Source organism: Anastrepha ludens, chromosome 2 (assembly GCF_028408465.1).
Source record: "Anastrepha ludens isolate Willacy chromosome 2, idAnaLude1.1, whole genome shotgun sequence".
Lineage (NCBI taxonomy): Eukaryota > Metazoa > Arthropoda > Insecta > Diptera > Tephritidae > Anastrepha > Anastrepha ludens.
The window spans coordinates 157,201,425-157,212,026 of record NC_071498.1 but is presented as its reverse complement, the minus strand read 5'-3'; the positions used below and the strand labels follow the sequence as shown (position 1 = coordinate 157,212,026).

General features: G+C 38.8%; 1 protein-coding gene across 1 annotated transcript; it reads left to right on the top strand.

The window, feature by feature from the left end:
• Window positions 1-982: 982 nt before the first annotated feature.
• On the top strand, window positions 983-9,510 carry LOC128855672 (protein kibra). Its single transcript, XM_054090764.1, has 8 exons — window positions 983-1,280; window positions 1,372-3,094; window positions 3,158-3,338; window positions 3,420-3,861; window positions 3,923-4,258; window positions 4,335-4,455; window positions 4,530-4,739; window positions 7,916-9,510. Exons 1-8 carry the CDS (start codon window positions 1,142-1,144, stop codon window positions 8,373-8,375), a joined length of 3,612 nt encoding a protein of 1,203 aa, XP_053946739.1. The 5' UTR covers window positions 983-1,141; the 3' UTR covers window positions 8,376-9,510.
• Window positions 9,511-10,602: the final 1,092 nt, after the last annotated feature.

Genomic DNA, 10,602 nt, shown 5'->3' with positions numbered 1-10,602 from the left:
ATCTTTTGTTTTTTTATAACTGTTTTTTGCCGCTTTATTAATTTTTTTGTTTTGTTTCTGTAATTTTGTTATTTCTTTTAATTTTTTTTTTTTTTACTGTTGTTAATAACATTTTGTTTTTAATATAATACATTTTTTCTTTTTTTTATTGTATTATAATTTTTTTTTGTCCTTTTCGTAATTGTTTTAAATTCTCTTTTTTTGATTTTGTTGCCTAGTGTTATCAATCCATTGTTTGTTTGCATTGTAAACGCCAAAAGGCGGTGGTTGTGGTGGCGTTGTCGCTGTTCTTCAAAAAAATTAATCTTACAAAAAATGTTGAAAGCAAATATTTAAAAAGCCAACTGCAGGTGTGCCTTATTAGCTATTAGACGATGTTGTCTTATGAAAATAGCATAACATTTTTCTCTCAAAACAAATATTGACTTCCACACTTAGATTTTCAGGTGTGTGCACTTGTGGCCTGCATGAATTTGCATGATTAAGTAGTTAGAAGCAATCGTCCGGCCAATCGGCCAAGCAAATGCCATTTTGTTAATTAGTTAGTATCGCCATTTGTATGTAAAAGTGTGTGCACTGGAAACAGCGTGGGAAATGGGTGATTAGTTATGAGTCAAGCGCCAATGGAAACTTGTTTCCCCACGCGCAACTGCGCCGTCGCCTAATACTCGTAGCTAATCAAGTATGCTAGTGGACGAATAGCCACTTAACTGACTGGTTGCTTGGTTGCTTGGCTACTTGTCTGAAGTTTGTCGCAGCAGAAAAGTATTTCCGAAGACCATCATCACACACACTCATCGGTGTGGCGCGCATTGAGCCGGAAGTTGCTGTTTATATCAGATTGTAGACCATAGATTAGACTAGAAATGTATTTACACTTGGTACAGACATACTTACGCATAAATTAACATATGTATCCTAAATAAACACCCCTTTTTAACGCACTCACTAAGTATTTCCGTTTTCTTTCATTTCCAGTTATACCAAACCACAGTCATTCGAAGATTGTGTCGGCGATGAGCTGCCGCATGGCTGGGAGGAAGCGTACGATCCGCACATCGGACGCTATTATATCAATCACATTGAACAGACCACGCAGTTGGAGGATCCGCGCCAAGAATGGAAGAGCGTGCAAGAGCAAATGTTGCGCGACTATCTGTCGGCGGCCCAAGATCAATTAGAAAATAAACGTGAGATGTATGATATTAAGCAGCAGCGCCTGCAAATAGCGCAGGAAGAATACAATAATCTGAATAAATTGGCGGCCAGCAGGAGTAGTTGTAAGTGTAATTTTTTGTTTTATTTTCTTTTTAAATACCTACATAATTGTTTTGTCAAAAACCAAACTAACTCGTGGCCTCTCCATTTCAGTGTGTTCCTCTTCGAGTTCAATGAGTCGCCACGATCCCGAGTTGTTGCGCGCCGATCTGGCTATGGCTAAGGAGCGCGTGCGTCTGCTAAAGCAGGAACTCAAGCACATCACACACGACATCACTTTTACGCAACGTGGCATGAATACGCTGCACTCGGTGGGCGAGAAGATCAATGCACGCCAGAATGGCTGTTATGATATTGCCGAAGTGCAGGCCATACGCGAGGAAATGCTCAAGGTGCACAAGTCGTTGGTGTCGGGTGAGAAGGTGCGCGAAGAGCTGATGCGTAGCCTAGTGCAAATCAAGAATGAGCTCAGCCGTCAACAAATCAACGACGAAAATGCTGAGCTGATGAATGCTGCATCGCCATTCGATCGCGTTTGTGTTGCTTCGCAGACGGATTTGTGTGGTGCTGGCGATATGAATAGTGGCGCACGTTTCGCAGAGATGGCCAAAACGAAGTTGCAATACTCGGAATGGCGTAAACATATCAAAAAACTACAACAACAGTTGGCCGATCATGTGGAACGCATCGATCCCGGTCAATTAGAGTCGGATAAGGATCGCATTTTGTTGATACAGGAGAAGGAGAAATTCCTCAACGATTTGAATAGCATTTCGATGGAGTCGCGCACACCCGAGGAGGTGCGTGTTATACAGCAAACACGTCGCAAGCTGGAAGAGGATCTGAATGAGGCGTATGAGGCTACAAATCAGTGCATAGCGAAGCGTCTGCGCTTCCACGAGGAGAAACAGCTGCTGGTGGGTGAGCTGCAAGAGGCGCTTAAATCTACGAAAAAACTGGAGGAACGCCTTAAGTCATTCTCGTCGGAGAGCACATTCTCCATTAGTAGCGGTTCTAGTCTGGGTTCGCTGTCGACGGCGAGTAGCAAAAGCGCGCTCAGCTTCACCGACATCTACATCGACCCATTCGCTGTCGATTCACAAATTGATGTGATCGATTTGCAACGCCGCTCACAACGTTTCTATCAGCAACAACAGCTGCAAGTCGCACAAACGCAATTGCAGCTGCAACAGCAACAGCAACAACAGCAGCAGCTGCAGTCACAAACGCATTCAGTTACGCACACGCATCCACAATTGCAACAACAACCCTCATCGGAGTTGTCGCTTTCGCCGCGTAGCAGTCTATCAATGGAAACACCACCCGCCTCGCCCATGAAATACAATGCCAGTCCCGATCAGGTGACGGCGTCCACAAACCAGCGGCTCAAGGAAGAGCCCACGTATGCCAATACATCGTCTGGCGCTGGTTTGCCACCACTCTACCAGCCAAGTCCAGCGTTGGCGGCAGCCATGGCACGCACACACGCGCATGACTTGGACTCGACCCTACTGGACTGTATGGTGCTGGAGGCTAAGCTGCAGAAGCTGAACTTAGCCGCACCAATTAACCTGCCCGCTGCGCCGCTGTCACCGATTTCCGAGAAGCCATCTTTACTAGATCTGCCGCAAGAGATGCTCAGCCGTTCATCTTCCTCGTCGAACACACGCTCCGTATCCGCGGCGGTGAGCAATGAGTCGGTCGCCGGTGACTCGGGCGTTTTCGAGGCATCACGCGCGCATCTGCCACGCAAGGAATTGGCACAAGTGCAGATCGGATTGAAGTATCTGAAGGAGAAGGGTGTACTAGTCGTCTCGCTGGAACGTGCGAACAATCTCTCAGCGCTATGGACTGCGACCGCAGACAATTCACAAGTGTAAGTTAATGCCATTTATTACATAGATGAACTAATTTCTCATGCGTTTATTCGTCACTACAGTTATTTGCGCGCCGCTTTGCTACCAAATTCGCTCACATCGATTCGCACGAAAGCCATGTCGGACTTCCAGAAACCCGTTTTCAGCGACACTTTTGCCGTCCCCATATCGCTTAGTAAACTGCAGACGAAGAGCTTGCAGGTCACAGTGGTCAGCATGACCGGCCAGAAGGAGGAGATAATCGTAAGTTAAAGCTCACGCCACATTCAAAAGCAGGTTGTCTAAAGATTTCTCTTCCACTCTTTTTCACTACATCTTCCACAGGGCACTGTGCAGATAAGCATGGCCGAATTCAACCCCGATGATTCCACACTCAAGTGGTACAATGTGCTCAGCTCTAAATTCATGCCAACCTTCGAACCACTGGACATGCCATCAACGAGTGCCGCCGCTGCTGCCAAAGCTGCTTCTGCGGCGGCGGCTGCAGCTGGCGTTGCCAATTCAGCTGCAACGCCTCATTTGTCTACGTCAACTACGGGCACCAATGTTCCGAATGTTGCCAAGGAAGAGTCGTCCGATGAATCGACCATCACCTCGTCACAAACATCAACGTTGACACGCAATCAAGTGCCGCCCTTCGAGATGCAAGCGCAAATCACCGAAGAAATGCAAGAACAATTGAGCGTAAACGACGAAGACGAGGAGGATGAGGAGGACGATGATGAGGATGACGACGATGATGATGAGCTAGAGGGGCTGACAGATGGTAAGCGCCTGGATATGCAAACAAAATTTCACAAATCTAAGATTTTTCTCAATAACTACAGCTGATTTTACAAAGAAAATGCTCGAAGCATACAACTGCATCGATCTGATCAAGCAAGAATATGCGGACAAGGAAACCAATACCGAGTGCGCATTCCAGCCGGAAAAATCGCGTGCATCCCAGCAGCAACAGCAAATGGCCGACGATAGGCCGGTAAAACGTTCGCAGACGTTCACACCGTCGGCGGCAGTAAATAAAAACCGTTACATCTGCCGATTGAATCGTTCCGACTCGGATTCGGCTATGCATTTCGGCGTCACGCCACATCCCTTCCATCGTGGCGCTGTGGAGCGACGATCGTTGCGCTTCCACACCAAAGTACCCAAACAAGTCACAAGTAAGTAACGCTTAGAGCGAAAAGCCTTTATGAACGCCAATGAATTATTATTAAATTACGAATTTCCTTTTTACAGAACTTCGTCATACCCATATACCCAGAACTAGTTTGGATCTGGAACTAGATCTGCAGGCGCAGCATAGTAAATTAGATTTCCTAAATGATCAAATAGCCAAGTTGCAGAACTTGAAGGATGTGTAAGTGAAAGTACGCACAATTTTTCGAAGCTATTTTGCTAAAAGCAATTTTTTTTTGGCTCACTTTATTTTAGGCTTGAGAAGGGTCGTGATAATCGCGATCCCTTAATTGCCGCCTGGGCTATTGAGAATGAGGAGTTCCAGCGCTTAGTCGAACGCGCCGATCCGGCCAAATGCCCGGAAGAGAAACAATTGCATAAGCTTTTGATGAAAACTGCCAAAGAAATTTATAAGCTGCGTAAAACCAAGGTGCCGAAAGGATCACCCGATTTACTGTCATTCAAGTAAGTAGGAAGATTTGTTTTTTTTTCTATGGTGCGGGTGTTTTTTTTTGTGTTTGTCTTAAGTCAAAAAAGTGGGAAAGTTGAAATATGCAGGCAGGTTCTATATTCACTTCTTAGGGTAGGTAGGTGAAATGGTTGAAGTGCCGGTCTAGCACTCCTCAAGTAGCACTAAAGCGCCGTTTTGATACCATTATGAGACCTCCAGCAGGCAGTTGTCTACAGCCAGCCAGAGCTGTTGATATAATGGAGGATATTGATTGGATTTAGGTTGGCACCCTACCCCAGGCTGTAGAATAAAAGAGTGCCCAGTGACCTTAGTCATCTAGCTGTCAAACCCGGACATTTACAGATAAAATTTTCAACAGTCTTTTTGTCTGAAATGTCCCCAGAGCTTTTGCAATGGGGGTTAAATGGTAACCCCAGCTTTTCCGCGAGTGTGCCGATCGTCCAGTGACCAGTAAACACAGCTACGAGTTTGGAAATTGGATGGCGAGGAGTTCAAGGGACTTTCCGAATCCTCCGTATATCGTATTGGGGACAAGGGGTTTTCGAAATAGCACAAGAAGAAATGGAGCTCCATCTTTTCTGCGCTTCCTGAGAAATAATTTGTGCAGTTCCCCATTAACAACTGTCAGGGGGATGCCGATGACCGGGTAGGAGGTCTCTGAGGCCAACTCAATCCCCTTTCTGGTAAGCTCATCAGCAATTTGATTTCCTTCTATGTTCCTATGTCCCGAAACCCAGATCAGAGAAATATTATCTGCACACCCAAGAGATTTGATCTCCTCCTTACAGGGGCTTACTAATTCCGTTCTGCACCATGGTGTAGTTAGAGCCTTAATCGCGGTTTGACTATCGTAGTAAATGTTAGGAAATCGCCATGAAATCCACTCGCAAATGAATTACAGAACCCGCCCGATTATATTTCATTAGTCATAAGACTTACATACAAATTTTTCATTAAGAGACCGCTTAGCTTTGCCGGTTTTTTCTTGGTAATACTTCCTCTACTCTGAAAATTATTAGATAATTTTTGTGACCAAGAGAAGAAAGCACTGATAGCCTTTTTTTATCATTGCGTCAAACTGATATTAATCTGATTTAGTTGAGCGAAACTTAACGCATGATTTCTAAAAATAAAAATAAATTTGAAGAAGAAGAAATAAATAATTTGCTTCAAGCAATTATTAGGGTGAGAAAACATCAGATAAGTTGAGATCGTTTGTTTACACGAAAATGGAATACTCAGCAAACGGCAAGTGAAGATGATATGAGCACGCAAATAAAATTCAGATAAGATATGATATGATAATTTTTCGTTGTTGGCACTTTTCTTTGCATTATTAAATGATCTCACAACATTTATTAGATTAAAAGGCTCCACGCTTATAATTTTCTTACGAATAATCAATTTCTTGAATTCGAGCAGAATTCACCCAGCCGCAGCTGAGTGGATTGGAGTGTGGCTACCCTTCGGAAATGCACAGGTTCAAAATAAACGAACGAAATCCCAATTGAAAACTTTCGTCACTCCACGAACAGATAAATCGCAAAATCGATTGACCTGTTTCTTATGTTTCATTTCATTTATTTATTTCATTAAGGAACTGGGATTTGTTTCCTTTTGCTTGGAGAGGCTGATTGAAAACACCAAACGATTGTGATGGTTTAAGGCCCTTAGAAATAGCACTTGAGAATCTTATCTTGGGCTCGTGTGGCCATCAACTTTATTCCTATTCTATTCTCTGGCCCAGCACAATCTAAAAACCTCTCAAATATCTCGAAGGTGGAGATTTTAGTTTCAGACTGTTCAGAGAGGCCGATAAAATAACAAAATGAAACTAACTTTAGGTTAGGTTCGGTAAGGTATATCTGGCTGATCTCACATAGATCTCACATAGACCACAAGGGTCCGCAGTGTCACCCGAGTTGTTGGAGTCGTGTTAAACATAGTTTGTGATACCTGTTTTGGCGAGTTTTAATAAATAGTTTAAACTTTTGTCAGCAAATCCTTCAGCGATGAAAAGTATACCGAACCCAGGCAGTTGTAACGAGTTCTAGTTAGAGCAGGACAGTGGCAAAGGAGGTGTTCTAACCCTGCAGGAAAGTACAATGCTTAGTTGCTTATGACGTTGCTTTTCATTTGCATGAAGAGGATTTGTGCTTTGATATATCAATACATTGGAAACCAAGAGCTTTCTGTACCTATAAAAATGTATCTCTGCTTGAAGTTTAGTTCTATTTAGTACACATGAAAATCTTCCACTTTTTAGGCAAACTTCTTCCCATTTAATCACGTGTGATTTGGTCGCTAATTTTACTAGCTTGCGCTTTTTGTCTCATTTAAATTGGTGAAATACTAGTCGTTGCCGGGCTGATTTGCATTCACCAAATTAGTATTAATTCCGAAATTTTATGCTTCTGTTTTCTGTAGGTTTTCCTTGCAAATATCGTTTTAAGAGATTGCAGATTTGTTTTTACATAAATGCAATTTGTAGTATACATTTTCCCTTTCTTCTTTGCTTAAGTTACACGCATCTTTCCATGTACCAATCCCATTTTAGGTGCGTGATATGTAGTGAGAAGATGTTCCGTCAGTACTCCAACCAATATTTTACATTTCTTCCTGAAGAGTGATAAAAGTATAAAGTTGGTGGTTTTCCTGTTTCAAGTTCGTAGCATTATTTTGGCAATCTTGTGCAAAATGAAGGCTTCTCCATATAAGAAGACTGTGCATCCAGAGTTAGTTCCTTGTATAGTTCCGTCTTCAAAACTGATAGTGAGCGCTATAAGTTCGACGTACTCATGCTAGGCAAGCGGGTGCCCGCCTTATAGTGCTCACAATCACCAACGTAAACGTATGCCCGTACGCCCATATCAAATGAAACAACGATCTACAATACTACGGAACGGAACGGTGGTGAGAATTCATTTACATGGGGCTCTCATTAGTTTATTCGTGTCAGCTGATACAGGCGTACATTTACGTTGGTGAGTGTGAGCACCATCAGCAAGCTCCTCAACCCTCTCATTTCACTCTATTCTATACGCAAAACTAGCATTGAAAATACTGAAAATAAAGCCCCAGCCAATTTAATTATTTAGCTTTCCTTTCATGGCAACTTTTCTAATCTTCACTCTCTCTCTCTTTCTCTCCATTTGATTCTTTCTTTTAGGGAAAAAATGACCTTCTTCACACGCAAAGGCTTTCCAGTGCCCGAATTGCCAGATCGTGCCGATTATGTGCTGCCCGATGCCAATCTCATCGAAGAGGAGGATGAGGAGGAGGAGGACGAGGAAGACGATGAGGAGGACAAGGCACGCGAAACAGCGATCGCTATCAATACGGCGCTCGTCGCTAGCAACAATAGAAATAAGAATCTCAATGAGAATCATATAGGCGGAGCGGTTAGTCGAAGAGAATTGAATGCAGCCAAGAGCACAGCAGCAGCTGCAGCAGCAGCAGCGGCCGCAGCCAACGCGGCAGCAACAACAACAAATGTAACGCCAACGCCTAGCACAAGCGCGGCAGCAGCAGCCACAGCGGCGACAGTGCAGAATAACAGCGCCAATGGCGATCAGAAGGATCAGCGATTTGAATATGTGGTCGATCGCACCTATGGCGTTGAGGTGTGAAACTGCCAAGCAAGGCTTGGAATTTTTTTTTTGTTTTTTGTTTTTTTTGACGTAGTATATATAAATATTTATGTAATGTAAGTAACCGCTTGTGGCTGGCGGAAAACTCAAGAAACAAAACAATTGTGCCTTACTCGTAGTTTTATAAAGAAGAAGAGTGGAATTAAAGGGAAGTGAAAAAAAAAATACTGAGTAGAACTTTAAATAAATTTAGTAGCTAAGTAAGTAGTTTTGCTGTACAAAACTGACTATTTGTTGGAAAGTAAAAAAAAAATGTTATATTATACGAATATGATTTTTCTAGAAGCGAAATTTTGCAAAACTTTTTCGCTTTTTGTTTTGTAAAACTGTAAAAAAATTGTTTTTTAAACGAAATTTGGACCTGAACGCGATATTTCTTACCCAAGACTAGCATCAGCTGTACTTTGATGTCATTGTATTTTAGCTGTTATAAATTTTATGCAAACTATCGAAAGCAAAATCATAAAGAACACACACACACATTGGACTCTACATTTCGTAGTGGTTGATTATTATTATTTTTTTTTGAGCATTTCTTTTACGAACATAACAGAAAGAAATTTAGTTAGGCTCCTCTTTAGTTGTAAAATTTTTTCTAAGCGAATTATAGGAATATCGCATGCGCTTTTTTGCTTGGCGCGTTGCTAAAATGTAAAATTCTAATTTATTTAATTTTTTTTATACAAACATACTTATTATATTTTAATATATTGGAAGGCTTGCGTTTTTGTTGAGCTCGATTTATAATGTTTTGTTGTAATTTATATTGAATGATGGCAATCCACATGATTATTATTATTATTATTACTAGAACTATGAAAGTAATAAATATTCGGGTATATGTAAAATATTTAATACACAGAAAAGTGAGTTTATTTAATTAACAATAATTTTTGTTTTTGTTTTGCGAAACTAACTCTTTGTATAAACAATGTTTTTAATACAAATTTACAAAAAAGCAAACAAATACAAATTTCTATGAAAAAATTATAAGTACATAATTTGTATTTAAATGCGACACAGGTAGTAGCAAGCAATTAAGCAAAATAAAAAAATTTCAAATTAAAAAATTGTTTAAAAAACAAAATTGTGAGCTAAAAAAATTTTAGTTAAAAAAATTTTATTTAAAAAAAAAAAGTTAAAACAAAAAAAATTTTGTTAAAAAAAATGTTTGTTAAAAAAAAATTTTGTTAAAAACAAACAGTTAAAACAAAACAAATTTTTCTTAAAAAAAATTTTAGTTGAACAAAAATTTGAGTTAAAAAATTTGTTTATTAAAAAAGTGTGTTTTAAAAATTAAACAAAATTATTTACTCTCAAAAGTTCGAAAAGTTTTTCAAAATCTGAAATTTTTTAAAAGAATTTTAAACGAAAAAAACATTTTTTGTTAGTATTTTAAACAATTAAAATGTTTTAAAAAACCAAATTTCTTTTAACGAACTTTTTTTTTCTAATTAAAAAAAAAAAAATTAAGGTAAAAAAAAATTTTGTTTGAAAAAATTTTTGTTAAAAAAAATTTTTGTAAAAAAAAAAGTTTAGTTCAAAAAAAAAAAGTTAAACCAAAAAAACTTTTTGGTGAAACAAATTTTAGTTGAAAAAAAATTTAAGTTAAAAAAATTTGAGTTAAAAAGAATTTTTTATTGGAAAAGTGTGATTTAAAAATTAAAAAAAAATACTTAACTCTCAAAAATTCGCAAAGTTTTTCAAAATCAGAATTTTTTTAAAATTTTTTTAAAAAACGTATTTAAAGAATTTTGAACAAAAAAAAATTGTTTTTGTTACCTTTTTAAATAATTCAAAGGTAAAAAACAAAATTTCTTTTAACGATTTTTTTGTAATTAAAAAAAAAATGTAGGGTAAAAAAAAAAATTGTTAAGAAACATTTTAGTTAAAAAAATGTTAGTTAAAAAGAATTTTAGTTAAAAAACATTTTAGTTAAAAAAAAATAAGCAGCAGCCAAAAAAGAAATTTAGTTAAAAAAAAAAATTATTAAAGATAAAATTAGAAAAATAATTATTTACTCTCAAAAATTCGAAAAGTTATTCGAAATCGGAAAGTTCTTGTATAATTTTTTTTTTAAAAACAAATTTTAAATATTTTTTAAACAAAATAAAATTCTTTTCTTTGTTTTTTTAAAAAATGTTTAATAAACCAAAATTCTTTTAACAAAATTTTTTTTTAATTTAAAAATTTTTTTGAAATTTGA